We start from the raw sequence: 15,129 nt of genomic DNA, 5'->3' as shown, positions 1-15,129 counted from the left end.
TTTACATTATTTTACATGAGAGTCAGGTGTACAGCACAGCGGTCGATCAATTGCTCCCGAAGGAGCCCCCTGGTATTGCCAGTGCCCACCCACGCGATGTCACGGGGGCCGCCCTTGGGTCCTGTTCGGGAAGGAGGTGAGTCCACCAAGATAGGAAGTGGGTGTGTGTTTTCCCCCCAAAATATGACATGGAGCCCTAACATCGGTGCGTGTGGGGATGGGTGAGCATCGAAGGCTTGCATACAAAAGCTAACAGAGCAGCAGTACGTCAAGTAGAAGGCGCGCACAAGGGAGTCAAAGGCTGAAGGGTTCAGTTACGGGTTTTCACCACAGAAGCGTTACACACGGTGGTAGCAGCGAGGCGTGGTCAGATCGAGACAGCGAACGCACGGGCCAGAGGCCAAACTGTCGTCACACCTCTTTCTGTTGTAACATCTTTTCTGTCGTTCTCAGGGTCCAATCAGTAGGGGCAGTGGCAGGAGAAGAGGGGATATGTTCATTCCCCTTTATTCTCCCCCCAAAAAATAATTATTTTTTTTTGGCAGTTAATTTGTTTTCCCCCCCGGGGGGGGGGGGCAATGGTTTATCTGTGAATCTAATTTGCGTAAATATTTGCCTATTCTATTTAGTAAAGTGAAGTCATGCGGGACTTTTTAAATTTCCGAATAGTAAGATTGAGCAAAGGCAATTCGTTTTTGTACATGAATGCTCACGGTTTCCTTTGGACTGAAACAGAAAAAAAAAAATGTGCTCTTGGTGATCTCTGATTTTTTTTTTTGCAAGAATTTTGGTCAAGTAACAACCGTGAGCAGGTCCCTAAAATAGTTTTTTGCCAGAAATTTTTGTATGAAATGCGGTGGGACATATAAAAAGTTGCATTGTCAGGTGACCCTTGGAGTAGGGAACAAATAGACCTTTCTTGCTTGTAAACTATCAGTGTCAGGTTCTACGTGTGTCAGAGCCGTTCTGGCTTTCTTGAAAGATCTTCGTTTCGTGTATCAATGTGACATCTTCGAAACATCTGACGCGGCACGTAGAAACATCAAGGCAATCATATTCGTACGCATTATTAAACATGCAAGAATTTCCTGAAAGATGGTATCCTAGGATGGAAAATCCCTCTAAGATTAGCCCTTCTGGGGGAACCATTCCTCGGAATCTATGGCTCTCGGGTTTGAGAGTGAAGAGGCTGACTTTTGGGGGGCGGGGGCGGGGGGGGGGAGGCTGACTGAGGGGGGTGGAGCCCCTACAACTCCATTTACTTGGACAGATATGTCCACCAGTAAACGGCGTTGAACAGGGCGAACAGGAGCGGGAAGAGGATGCGGGACACCTTGTCGATCTGGCTGACGCTGTTGTAAGTCTTCGCTTCCTGCTCGTCATCGGAAGAGATGGGCACGTTGACCGGGGACGAGGTGGCGGCCTCCTCCCGGGACTCGGGGATCGACGCCAGGTGGGCGGGCACCCGTCCGATCGGCCCCATGGGGATGTGCTCGCCCTGGGGGATGCTGGGCGAGTGGGCCCTTCTCCTCCTCCTCGCGGCATACAGGCTTCTCCGGCCCTGGCGGCGTCCCCGTCTCTGCAAAGGAGAATAAGAGTGTGAGGGCGTGCCGTTGGCAGGGGGATGGATGGGTGGATGGATGGATGGATGGATAGATGATAGATGATAGATAGATAGATAGATAGCCCGGCTGGTGTGGCTCAGTGGCTGAGCATTGACCTATGAACCAGGAGGTCACGGTTGATTCCCAGTCGGGGCACAGGCCCGGGTTGTGGGCTCCATCCCCAGTGGGGGACGTGTAGGAGGCAGCTGGTCCATGGTTCTCTCTCATCATTGATGTTTCTCTCTCTCTCTCCCTTCCTCTCTGAAATCAATATATATATGCGTGTGTGTGTGTGTGTGTGTGTGTGTGTGTGTATACATATAGTTTTTTTTAAGGAGAACCTGGAAGAAGAGAGGAAGGAGGAACGGATCGGTACCCTGTTTCTGCCCGCGTTGCCCTGGCCGTCCCAGGCCCAGCTCCTCTTGGTGAAGTAGTTGACGGTGGCGAACTCGATGAGCGCCGAGAAGACGAAGCCGTAGCACACGGCGATGAACCAGTCCATGGAGGTGGCGTAGGACACCTTCGGCAGCATGTTCCGGGCGCTGATGCTGAGGGTGGTTATGGTCAGCACCGTGGTCACGCCTGGAGGGAGCGGGAAGCGGACACAGGGATCAGGGCCAGCACCCAGACCCCACGCGGCACATCGATGTCAGAGAAACACATCCATCGGTCGCCTCCCGCACACGCCCCGACCAGGGCCCGGGCCGGGGAGGAGCCTGCCACCGAGGTCCGTGCCCTTGGCCGGAATCGAACCCGGGACCTTTGGTTATCCCGTTACCCTTTTCTCCTCGGGTGCCCGCGGCTCCCTGGAGCCCTGCCCTGCTCACACGGAATCAACTCTGGCTCAGAGAGCAACCCAGCACCCCAACCCTGCACCCCAACCCGGCACCCCAACCCGGCACCCAAACCCAACACCCCAGCCCTATCCTCCAATCCTACACCCCAACCCGGCACCCCAACCCAACACCCCAACCCGGCACCCCAACCCGGCACCCAAACCCAACACCCCAGCCCTATCCTCCAATCCTACACCCCAACCCGGCACCCCAACCCGGCACCCCAACCCAACACCCCAACCTTATCCTCTAATCCTACACCCCAACCCGGCACCCAAACCCAACACCCCAACCCTAGACCCCAATCCTATACCCCAATCCTACACCACAATCCTAACCCCCCATCTCCCCGACCGGGGCCTTTGGCCTCCGATCACAGAACAGAAACCGCGGCAGTCGTGGCGACTGCCTGGCAGGGTGGCAGGAGCGGGTCGGGGGCCCAGGCCGACTCACCGAACACGGTGCGCGCGGGCACGGACTCCCGGTTCACCCAGAAGGACACCTGGGACAGGATGACGGTCATGATGCAGGGCAGGTAGGTCTGGATGAGGAAGTAGCCCAGCTTCCGCTTCAGGTGGAAGTCCGCGGTCAGGACGGTGAAATTGCCTGCGCACAAGAGATGAGCCGTCAGCGCCCAGGACCCGCGCCCCCCCACCCCCACCCCCGGGCCCCCAGGGCGTGTCCTGTGCCCCCAGGCCTGCCCCCTCGGACGAGTGTTTGTTTGTAAGGTTCGAGCGTGGCGTCCGGCACGCCGGGACTCACCTACGGTGGTGGAGCAGTTGGCCGAGTGTGTCTCAAACCCTGTCAGGTAGTACTGGTTCAGCCGGGAGCCGTCCTCAGCCACATCCAGCCCGTGGGTGGCGTTCGTTTCGAGCCACACGTAGGCGATTTCCTCGTTGGTGTAGGCGTCTGGGGTGGGGGGGAGGCAAGGAGAGCGGCATAAACAGGGTGTCACCTGACACGGGCCCGTCCGAAGGAGCCAGAGAGACGGTAGGAAGCCCGAGTCCACCCCAGCCCGTCTGCTCTCCTGATGGCCGGCTGAGCACCCGTTTCGTGGGAGGGGGGCCCGGGAGGGCTCTCCCTGGAGTCTGTGCCTGGACGGTGTGCTGACCTGGGAGCGTGTCTGCCCGGCAGGGGTCCCTGTGTGTGTGTGGGGGGGGTCGCTGGGGGTGAGCAGGCTGGCCCTGTGCCCTGCAGGCTCAGTTTGCTGGGCGCCAGGCCCCCAAGCCTCTCTCTCCACTGCGAGTGGGGGTGCTGGTGAGCGATCGTCCTCATTTGTCCACAAGCACCCAACGCAGTGATGGCGATCGGATGGAACGTGTTTGACAGCGGGACGCGACACAGGCCTGTCACTCCCAACCCACCCCCTTTAGGACCCCCGTCCCCATCCCTTTCTCTCTGAAACCCATAAAAACACAAGGGACAAGGAGCACTCACAGCTTCCGAACTGCAGGGAGCACGTGTGCTCGTCCATGGGGAAGTCGTAGAGCTGCATGGGGCAGTCGGCAGAGATGGTCAGGCTGCAACAGAAGAGGGAGAGTCACGGGTCGCCGGCCCCCTGCGCGCCCCCCGCCCTGGGGACCCAGCGAAGTCGGCCTGGAGGACGGGTGCTTGCCTACCTCGTTGTCTCTGACGGAGAGACTCCTCTATAGACCAAACGCTTCTGGCTACACATGGATAATGCATTTCAAGTACTGCCCCAGCGTAAGACGTGCAGAACACGCCTATGACGTCCTTCACGCAAGTTACCGATTGTACTGCGCACCTATAGGGAGCTATCTGCTTCTTAGGCTAGAACTCAGGCCGCGCTCAGCCAATTCCCGCGCAAACACGATCCTTTGCTGCCCTCCTGTGGCCGTTTGGAGGAATAACACCCTGTGTCTCTGTCCGCGGTGTACTCACATACACACACTAGGACCCAGTTAAAAACGTCTAGTTACGTGTGGATAATTTGCTCCAAATGTTACCCAAACACGTGTAACACGTAGACAATTCCCTTCAAGTAAGTGACTGATTCTACTGGACACCTGCGTGGGACTACACTGCAGTGGTTCTCCACCTTCCTAACGCCGCGACCCTTTAATACAGCTCCTCATGTGGTGGTGACCCCTGACCATAAAATTATTTTCGTGGCTACTTCGTAACTGTAATGTAGCTACTGTTATGAGTCGTCATGGAAATATCTGATATGCAGGATGTATTTTCATTGTTACAAATGGAACATCATTAAAGCATAGCGATGAATCGCAAAAACAACATGTAATTATATATGTGTTTTCCGATGGCCTTAGGCGACCCTTGTGAAAGGGTCGTTCCATCCCCAAAGGGGTCGCGACCCACAGGTTGAGAACCGCTGGACTACAGACTATCATACCAGAACTTAATACCGGCTGTCAGCGGAGTCCTGCGCATAAATGATCCTCTGCTGCCCTCCTGTGGCCATTCTGGAGAATTGCACATATTACCAGCTTTCACATTGAGAAACATAGACTGTACTGAATTGGAATGAATTAAAAAACAGCAAACCCCTAGCTGGTTTGGTTCAGTGCATAGAGCGTCTGCTTGTGGACTGAAGGGTCCCGGGTTCGATTCTGGTCAAGGGCACATGCCTGGGTTGTGGGTTTGTATGGGGGCGTGCAGGAGGCAGCTGATCAACAACTCTCTCATCATTGATGTTTCTATCTCTCTCCCCCTTGACCTTACCCTCTGAAATCAATTTTTAAGTTTTTAAAAGAAGGGCCATCCCTAGCCAGTTTGGCTCAGTGGATAGAGCATCAACCCGTGTCCCGGGTTCGATTCCCATCAAGGGCATGTGCCTTGCTTGCAGGCTCCTCCCTGGCCCCGACCTTGGTCAGGGCTCCTATAGGAGGCAACCAATCGATGTGTTTCTCTCACATGGATGTTTCTCTCTGTCTCTCCCTCTCTCTTCCATTCTCTCTAAAAATCAATAGAAAAAATATCCTCAGGTGAGGATTAACAAAAAAAACCAAACAAACACAGGAAGAAAGCAAGATTTAGTAAATATATCTCTCGGTGCCATATTTACCCAGACACTGGTGTGTGCATGTATGGAGATGAATATAGATACAGAAAAAGATAAAGATATAGATGCTCATATGTGTATATACTCACAAACGTACTAGTTCCTAGTTAAAAACTTCTAGTTACATATGGACGATTAATTTCAAATACTACCCCAGAATAAAACGTGTATAATGTCCTTCAAGCAAGTTGCTGATTATATTGGACACCTATATGGAGCTCTCTGCTCATTACGCTAGAACTTAAAGGACGCGCTCAGCCAGTTCCTGCGCAAACATGATCCTCTGCTACCCTCCTGTGGCCGTTTTGAGGAATAGCACTTTGTGTCTCTGTCCGCGGTGCTGAAGCTCCAGGCGGAAATCCCTGGTTCTGCTTCCAAACCAGACGGAGCCAGGTCCGACGGGAGGACAGATGCTTGCCTGCCTCGTTGTCTCTGATAGAGAGACTTCCCTCCCACCCAGGACTCAGGACACTCACGGGCACTGACCCCAGAGCTGCCCCTTCGGAGGGTGTGGAGGAAAGGGGGGATCTGGTCACCGCCTCCCAGCTCCCCAGCTCCCCAAGGAAAACCTCTCCTCCTACTTGGCAGGTCCCCTCAGGCACGTGGTCGCCCCCTACTACCCGGGGTTTTCGTGGCAGTGAAACTGAAACTGCCATGGGATCAGCACCAGAAATTCCAGCTAGAAAACCACACAAAATGGGCAGAGCTGGGTTCTGCACCTCTCCCCTGCCCAGCCCTGCAAAGGAGGCCCGGGGCACTGCTGGGCAGGGTGCCCTTTAACCGTGTTCCAGCCCCCCTGCCTGACATATCTGTTGGTGCCCTGTTTTTTTTTTTTTTAAAAAAAATAACAAACTATGAATTCCTTTTATTATAATTTTTTTTTTGTTAATCCTCACCCGAGGATATTTTTCCATTGATTTAGAGAGAATGGAAGAGAGAGGGAAAGAGAGAGAAATAGCGATGTGAGAGAAACACATCCATTGGTTGCCTCCTGCAAGTGCCCCGACCAGGGCCTGGGCCGGGGAGGAGCCTGCAACCGAGGTATGTTCCTTGGACCGGAATCGAACCTGGGACCCTTTGGTCTGCAGGCCGATGCTCTATCCACTGAACCAAACCGGCTAGGGCTGTTGGTGCTGTTTTTAACTAGACACTGGTGTGCACGCCCAGTGCCTACTTACAAACTTCCGGCGGCTTACGGATAATTTATTTTAGATCCTACGCAGGAATAAAACATGTAGAACATATATGCACTGTCCTTCAAGTAAGTGACTCATTATACGGCACACGACTACGGATCCATATACTTCTTACAGGAGACTTGGAAGGACGCTGTCAGCACATCACGGCGCAAAACGACCCTCTGCTGCCCTCCTGTGGCCATCCAAGGAATAACACCTTGTGCCTCTGTCCATGGTGCTGACGTCCCAGCTAAAGCCCCGTAAACACGACCAAAAATTCTACCCCCCCACCCCCCCAAACCCCCGCAAAACCAGCTACAGGGATGAAGGACCGGGCCCAGGTTCTACCCAGGCAGTGCCTGGAGCCTCCTCTGTCTAGACCAGTGGTTCCCAGCATGGGGCACACGCCCCACACGGGGGCAGTTTGAGTTTTAAGGGGGGCAATTCGAGAATAAGTTATTAGCCATGAATGTTTTGCATTTCTTATGGTTCTAGGGGCCTCATAGAACCCTTTGGAAGCTCGTTTAGGCCAAGTTCGTGGCCTTTGAGGCTCCCTCCGTGTGAACAGGAGCTCACTTTGGGAATAATAAGAATTCTATGTCGGGGGAGGGGAGCATCAGGATGGTAGAGAGGCTTAGGTGGGGCGTGGCCAAAGCAAGGTTGGGAACCACTGCTCTAAGGTGACCCTGTCCCCCCATTGCCCCTCTGCCCTGTGCCCCGGCCCCCTGCCCACCCCACGCTGCACCCCGTATCCCTCCTCTGTGATGTCTCCATCCCCATCCTGCGCTGCCCGTGATAAGCCCCCGTTATAATTCCTGCTGCACCTGCACTGCCCCCCTTGCCCTCCTCTTGTGATCCCTCCCTGAGGACCCTGCACGCTCCACCCCAGCCCCACACCCCCCTCCCCGCACCCTCCCGTGGACGGACGGAAGGACGGGCGGACGGGCTCACCGCATGGTGTAGAGCAGGGTCCCGTCCGACTCCAGCCGCAGCAGCTTGTTGGGCGTGGTCGTGTTGTGCACCACGGACTTCTTGCTGTTGTGGAAGTAGGTGTCCGGGGTCCAGATCTTGCCGGCCATCAGGTTGTTGAGCGACAGGCTATGTATGGGCCCCTTGAACTGCAGCCGCTCATCATTCCAGCTTTGGCGGAAGAATACGTCGATGGTGTATTCCTATGGCAGAGCCGGGGGATGGGGGAGAGAGGGGGGACATGGGTGAGGTCACAGCTCGAGGAGCCCCCTCCCCAGATCTTTGTGTTTATCCCCTGGGACCTGGCGGGGGGCCCGCCCCGCACCTACCATCTGCGTGTCGGACACCGGGCCGATGCTGGTCACCAGGATGTCGGTGTTCACCACGGTGGTCCACTCTGAAACAGACGCAGGTGCCTGAGCGACCGCCACCAGGGGTCCAGTCCTCCGTCCAGCCCAGGGCGCCCCACCTCGCTCGGCCACGCCCCCCTGAGCATCTCTAACATCCTGATGCCCGCCCTCCCCACACGGAGTTCTTCTCATCCACAAACTGAGCTCCCGTTCATGTGGAGGAAGCCTCAGAGGCCATGAACTCGGTCTAAACAAGCTGCCAAAGAACATGGCGTCCACGAGAGAGAAAAGCAAAAGGGCGAAAGGACAGTGGACGGACTGAGGAAGGACTCACTAGGAATTGTTAAATAATAATAATAATGTGAAGGGATAGGAAAAATAGCAAATAAAGTTTCAGAACATTTATTAGAGAGCTGAAATGCATAAATATGTCACCATATATATGTACAGACTGTCTGTGGCAGTGATGGCGAACCTATGACACGCGTGTCAGAGGGGACACGCGAACTCATTTTTTGGGTTGATTTTTCTTGGTTCAATGGCATTTAAATCTATAAAAATAAATATCAAAGATATAAATCTTTGTTTGACTATGGTTGCAAAGATCAAAAGAATTCTATATGTGACACGGCACCAGAGTTAAGTTAGGGTTTTTCAAAATGCTGACACACCGAGCTCCAAAGGTTTGCCATCACTGGCCTATGGGGCCCCTAGAACCTTAAGAAATGCAAAACATTCACGGTGAATGACGCGTTCTCGAGCTGCCCCCCTTAAACACCAAACTGCCCCCCTGTGGGCGTGTGCCCCGCGCTGGGAACCCCGCGCTCACCTCCGAACCCGGGCCGCAGCCTCTTGTCGTAGCCCTCCAGGAGCCCGTCCAGGATGCGGGTGTACATGGTGATGTTGTCCTCCGGCTCCTCTTCGGGGCTGGGTGGCTTCTGCAGAAAGCTTTGGGAACAGAGACACAAACGGGTTCCGGCTCCTGCTCATGATTTCTTTCTTTCTTCTTTTTTTAAAAATTATTTTTACTGCCCGGCCGGTGTGGCTCAGTGGCTGAGCCTTGATCTAGGAACCAGGAGGTCGCGGCTCGATTCCCGGGTCGGGGCACGTGCCCGGGTTGCGGGCTTGATCCCCAGTAGGGGGCGTGCAGGGGGCAGCCGATCCACGATTCTCTCTCCTCATGGATGTTTGTCTCTCTCTCTCTCACATCAATTGTGTTTCTCTCTCTCTCGCTCACTCGCTCGCTGTCTGTCCCTCCCTCCCTTCCCCTCTCTGAAAAGCAATGGAGAAAGTACCCTCAGGTGAGGATCACCAACACTTTAAGAGGAGCTGAGAGCCAGCTGTGGGCCCCAAGGAGTCAGCCCTCGGCAGCTGGGGGGACAGCGGAACCCCGGAACCTCCTAAGGGCTGGCCGCGGGGTCCCGGCTCTGCTGGCTCTACTTTCTCTGGGAGGACTGGCCGAGAGCTGACGGCAGCGTCCGGGACGGGTGCTGGGCGGAACCCATGTGCGCCTGCCTGCTCCTCCCTGTCCTGGACGCGGGCCCCTGTCACCCGTCGCCTCTGAACAGATCAATTCCCTTCCCATCGAGGAGGGTGGCAGTTCTGTGGGTCTCCCTGCCACACCCCCGTTGAGATGCAGCCGCGTGAAGCTCTAAAAAGCTAACATTCAGTCCCATTGGTGCGAGGCCCACCGAGGCAGCTTTCTCCTCTGCGACTCACCTTCTCAGAGCTCTAAGTGCGCCCGGCTGGGGGTCGAGGCCGGACCCAGGAGGCAAGAGGCACCCATTTGACTCCCAGTTGGGGCACATAGAGGAATCAACCAACAAGTGGAAAAGCAAGTCGATGTTTCTCTTCTCTCTCTCTCTCTCTCTCTCTCTCTCTCTCTCTCTCCAATAAATTAAAAAGAAAAGGAGCCCTAGCTGGTTTGGCTCAGTAGATAGCACACTGACCCACAGACTGAAGGGTCCCGGGTTCGATTCCGGTCAACGGCACCTGCCTAGTGGTAGAGTCATTCCCTGCCCTGGTCAAGGTGAGTTTGGGAGGCAATCAATGGATGTCTCTCTCTCTCTCTCTCTCTCTCTCTCTATCCATCTATCTATCTATCTCTCTATCTCTCTATCTATCTCTCTATCTCTCTATCTCTCTATCTATCTATCTATCTATCATCTATCTATCTATCTCTCTATCTCTCTATCTATCTCTCTATCTATCTATCTATCTATCTATCATCTATCTATCTATCTATCCATCTATCTATCTCTCTATCTCTCTATCTCTCTATCTATCATCTATCTATCTATCCATCTATCTATCTATCATCTCCCCCTCCCTTCCACTCTCTCTCTAAAAAAAAAAAAAATCAATGGTAAAATATCCTCTGGTGAGGGTTAACAACAAATCACAAACACCGTGTCACAGGTATGGAGAGGAAGGGCCCTCCCCGGTCACAGAAAGCAGAGCGTGTGCCCCCACCAGGGCCAGGGATCGAACCTGCACCCGCGGCACCTGCCCTTGACCAGGAATCAGACCCACGGCCTCTGGGAGTGAGGGCCGGCGCCCTAACCACTGAGCGGCACCAGCCAGGGCTTATGACAGTGTTTTTAAAGGGGGCACGTTCAGCCGTGATGTCCTCGTTTCTGGGGGAAAAAAACGACAAACCACATCTTTTGAGCCTCGTCCTACCAGGAACGGAGCCGCGGACACAATTAGGGACGCGTTTCTCGGCGATGTTCTCTCTGCCTCCGCGGACAGCCATGTCTGATTTACATAATTGGGATCAATAACGGCCATGGCGGCCCGGGTTCGCGCTCACTTACTCGGGGGAACGTGGCCGGACTGGCTGTAAGCGGCGGCTGATCTGTCTCCCTAAGTGGCATTTCTGGCTGCGTCCTCTCTCCCCCCGAGTATTTAATTACTTCTGAGAAATGGACCTCCGGTCGACTCGTTTGTTACTTTAAACTCATTAAGTGAGCACCTCGAAAGGGCACGGGTTTGCGAGCTCTGTCCTCAGAGTGTCCATGACACACCTCTCAAGCCCACCGTGTTCAACAACACGATGTAAGAGGGCCCTGGCCGGTGTGGCTCAGTGGACAGAGCGTCGGCCTGTGGACGGAAGGGTCCCGGGTTCGATTCCCCAGCGAGGGCACGTACCCCTGCTGCAGGCTCCATCGCTGGCCCGAGCTGGGGCACGTGCAGGAGGCAGCCAATCGATGGCTCTCTCTCTCTCTCTCTTTCTCTCTTTCCTCCCTCCCCTCCCATCTCTCTGATAATTAAGGGAAAAATATCTATCGTAGGGTGAGGATTAAATACAAACAAACAAACCATTCCCTGGTCATTGTTTTGTTGACCCACAAATGAATGTCCTTCAGGACTGACCCTTCCCCTTCCCCATGGCCCCTCAGACGATTCCTCGTATCAGCCTCCCCTGCCCTCACCCCCAGGTCTAGTAACACCCCCGGGGCGGCTGGCTGTACTAGTGCCTCTCGCTCCCTCCCTCCCTCCCTCGCTCCCTCCCTCCCAGGCCTCCACTCAGCGTTTCCTCGGCCTGCGCCCAAGTACCCTCCACCTGCCTGTGACGTGGGATCTGCCAGGAGCCCCACTCGGAGACGGGGGAGCCGGGGGTCAGGTGGGTTAAGTGAATCTTTTGGTGCCTCGGCCAGTGTGGCAGCAGGGAGCCAGCGGCCCTGCTAGGCCTCTCTCTCCACGGGACGCCCAGGCGCCACCCCCAAATCCTCGCCAGGGCCCCTGAGACAGACATCCCCTGACTTTGTTGTTGTGAAGGCTGAGAATGAAGTGCTCCTGGGTTTCATTTGTCACGGCTTTGCCCTTCGGCTCTGAAAACCACGGTGCAATGACTGCAACTACAATAGGGTTCCCAGTGAATGGCCGGAGCCTCGGTCCCTCCTCTGTGGTATTGTGCTGCCTGGTACACGGCCCGTGTGTGTGTTTCTCTGTTTTTGTTAACCCTCAACCGAGGATATTTTCCCATTGATTTTTTTAGAGAGAGAGGGAAAGAGAGAGGGAAATGTCGATGTGAGAGAGACATGTTGATTGGTCGCCTCCCGCACGTGCCCGGACCGGGGCTGGGAACGAACCTGCAACCCGGGTGCGTGGCCCCTTCACTGGGACTCGAACCCAAGACCCTTTGGTGCTCAGGCCCATGTTCTAACCACTGAGCTATTCTTTTTTTAATTATTATTATTGATTTCAGAGAGGAAGGGAGAGGGAGAGAGAAACAATCAATGATGAGAGAGAATCATGGATCGGCTGCCTCCTGCACGGCCCCCAGTGGGGACTGAGCCCGCAACCCTGGCGTGTGCCCTGAGCGGGAATCGAACCCTGACCTCCTGGTTCATGGGTCAACGCTCAGCCACTGAGCCAGGCCAACCAGGACAACAAAACTATTCCTAAGTCCCTTTCGAGGAAGAAGCAAGTGAGAGGAGCCGTATCAAAGACAAGACATCTGCAGGGGCTTCTGTGCCCAGAGGTGAAGACGTCTCTTTGGTGGGGGCTGAAGGACCCCCCGCCCCAGGCTCAGGGGTGTGAAACCCGGCTCCCTGCTTTGCTAGATGCCCCTCCCTGGACAGGACAGGCTCTGGCGCTGAAAACGCGGCGAGGACGGGATATGAAACTCCACTTACCACGGCCGTCTGAGCCCGAGGTGTTCATTGTGGGGAAATGTATGACAGCGGATGAGAAACTGAATTGGAGATGAGCAAGCAGTCGTGCCTTTTCATAACAGCCACCCATGTGTAAATCATACATTTCGAGGAGTTTATAATAACAAAGCATTAGGCTCGGGGAAAAAAATCATCGCGCCAAATTGAAGGTGAAGTAGGATCCCTGTTGCATACATAAATATGCATAAAAATATGCAGAGAAGCAAGAGGGAGGAAAACACACGGAAATAGGAAGGATGCTGGCTGCTGGGTGGTGGGATTAAGGATATTCCCCCCCCCCCCCCCCGCCCCGTTTTTATACATTAGTCTGTGGCTCACGCGTTCATGTGCGTGTGCACACACAGGAGGTTTGTTTCCGGATGGGCGGGCGCTCTGACCTCTCCCTGCAGGGTATTAAGGGTCCCGAACCCCGGGTTCTCTGGGGAAACGGGAGGGCAATGTACCGCCGTTCCGTGGAAGCTTCCAGAAACCAACAGCCACCACTCCGTGGCTCGGATGACCTCAGGAAGCCACCAAATTAGAGGAGAAAGAAAGCATTGTCGCTGCTAATGGCTGCGGCCCTGGGCCCATTACCTCCCATTTCAGACCCGCATGCACCAGGGACCGTAATAGCTGCCTCCCGTCGCTGCAGAGGGCAGATGCACCATCGTCCGCTCCGCCGACTCTCAGCAGTGAGACGCACGGGTGTGCGTGTCCCTGACATCGCACGACACGGGTGCCGTCTGTCAGCAAACAACCTAACGACCCTACGTGTCCACGGGGAGACCTGTACGTGGGGTGCGTTTTCACTTACACACACATGTTCCCTCGGGAAACACGGGGGGGACACCCTGGTGGCCAGCTGGGGTGGGGATGGGCAAGGAGGCTTTTGTGTGTTTGCCGCCAAGGAGGGTGCGGGCGGCGAAGGGGGTGAGCAGACGCCACTGGGCCGCGTCTCTGAAAGGCGCGGGCGCCCCCAGAACCCCTGAAGGGGGGAGCACAGAGCAGCACTTACCCGCGGCGGAAGTCCAAGTTCAGGAACAGGTAGAAGACCAGCAGGGTCTTGAGCATGGGCATCTTAAGGGCCATCTTGGCGGACGGAGGGCCACAGCGCCCACCGCAGCCTCAAGCTGGGAGGGACAAAGAGAGGACACCCCGTGAACACCCACGTTTCCTGCTCCAGCTCCTGGAATCAGCTCCTGCTCCTAACACACACACACGACTGACCCAGAGGGCAGCCGGCTCACGTTGGGCATCAAGAGAAATGCCCGTCCGGCCTCGTGTCCATCGACAGCGCGGCGGCCTCCTCCCCCCAGCCTCAGCTTCCGCGTCTCTAGGACTTTGTGTCACCTCTTTAGCGTGTTACCAGCTGGCCCCCCGCTCTCCCGTCCTCAGTGCTGGACGGGATGGAGCTGGTTTGTGCTGTGCGAGCCACGTGCGCTGGTGCTTACCTTTCTGGAATCAAGGGCAGCAGACGACGCCTGGTCCCACCAGGTGGGGAGAGAGAGTCTGTGAAAGAGGGAAAAGGAGAAGAAAAAAAAAACAAAAGGCACGTTTAGGAAACCAGTCTTCCAGGGCCGGGATAAAACCCAACTGCAGGTCAGGGAGGCGGCCCCCTGTCAGTCGGTCCCCAAGGAGGAAAGAACTTCACGGCGCCCCGAGTATTGCGGGGGGAGGGGGTGTCGCTCGGGGTCTGTGCTGGGCTGTCAGACACGCATCTGAAATCCAGGCAGGCGGTCCCTCGGGCGCTGCAAGTAAACACCGAGCGAAGGAGGCGCCCATCTCCCAGCCTCTGCGCATAGGGTCGGGGGCGCGCGCAGCCCCCCTCGGGTTCCCAGGGCAGCTCGGGATGTGCGAACCACACAACAGGTTCCTCGACCTCAGACACAAGCGAAGCCCCTCGTGCCCAGAAGGGCAGGGCGCCCGGGTTCCAGGCGGTGGACGAGCGGGGGGCGGGGCGGGGGGGAAGAGGGAGGCTGTCTCCTGACCCGGGCTGGAGTCCCCGCAGCGAGCACGGGGCGCTGCGTGCGGACCATCCTGGGCGGCGCCTCGAGCTGCCCCTCCGCCCTCAAAGAAAAAGGCTGCGCTCCCCCAGTCCCCGCACCGTCTCGGGGGCTCGCGGGGAGAGCGGGGCGCCACTGCGGAGCCGCAGCCTCGGCCACCCGGCCTCCCGCCCCGTGCGCAGCGGCGCGCCTCCGGCTCCCTGCACCTCCCGCCTCGTTCGGTCTCTCCCACACCTTTCCCGCTCTGGTCCCGGGTCCGAGATGAGCCGAGCCAAACGGCGCGCCGCGCCGGGCAGCGCCTCCCTCCTTGGCGAGGAGCGCGCGGTGCGGCGGCGGCTCCGAGTCCCCCGGCCTCCAGCGGGCAGCCGCACGCGACACCCCGCCAGCCGCTCGGGCACCCGGCGCGCCTCTCAGCCCCACGGCTGGCGGGGCTCTCCAGGGGGGCGATGCCAGTGACGGCAGCGGCGGGGTTCCCTGCGCCCCAGTTC

General features: G+C 56.3%; 1 protein-coding gene across 1 annotated transcript; it reads right to left on the bottom strand.

Moving 5' to 3' along the window:
- Positions 1–13,700, bottom strand: GABRA5 (gamma-aminobutyric acid type A receptor subunit alpha5). The gene is made up of 9 exons (XM_070400359.1): positions 13,654–13,700; positions 8,810–8,928; positions 7,960–8,027; positions 7,613–7,833; positions 3,878–3,960; positions 3,203–3,349; positions 2,894–3,046; positions 1,981–2,186; positions 1–1,579 (listed from the first exon to the last, which is right to left on the bottom strand). The coding sequence occupies exons 2-9, from the start codon at positions 8,874–8,876 to the stop codon at positions 1,259–1,261; spliced, it is 1,266 nt and encodes a 421-aa protein (XP_070256460.1). The 5' UTR covers positions 8,877–8,928; positions 13,654–13,700; the 3' UTR covers positions 1–1,258.
- Positions 13,701–15,129: the final 1,429 nt, after the last annotated feature.

Source organism: Myotis yumanensis, unplaced genomic scaffold (genome assembly GCF_028538775.1).
Source record: "Myotis yumanensis isolate MYYU_CA2020_CCGP unplaced genomic scaffold, mMyoYum1.0.hap1 SCAF_20, whole genome shotgun sequence".
NCBI lineage: Eukaryota > Metazoa > Chordata > Mammalia > Chiroptera > Vespertilionidae > Myotis > Myotis yumanensis.
The sequence above is the reverse complement of the archived record's forward strand: the minus strand, read 5'-3'. Positions and strand labels throughout refer to the sequence as shown.

What these genes read in the sequence shown, in the direction of transcription:
- GABRA5 (XM_070400359.1), bottom strand. Translation starts at nt 8,876, where the DNA reads ATGTACACCCGCATCCTGGACGGGCTCCTGGAGGGCTACGACAAGAGG. An exon ending in GCTGCGGCCCGGGTTCGGAG is followed by an intron (nt 8,028 to 8,809) that starts GTGAGCGCGGGG and finishes CGTCTGTTTCAG; the next exon opens with AGTGGACCACCGTGGTGAAC. An exon ending in CGGTGTCCGACACGCAGATG is followed by an intron (nt 7,834 to 7,959) that starts GTAGGTGCGGGG and finishes GCTCTGCCATAG; the next exon opens with GAATACACCATCGACGTATT.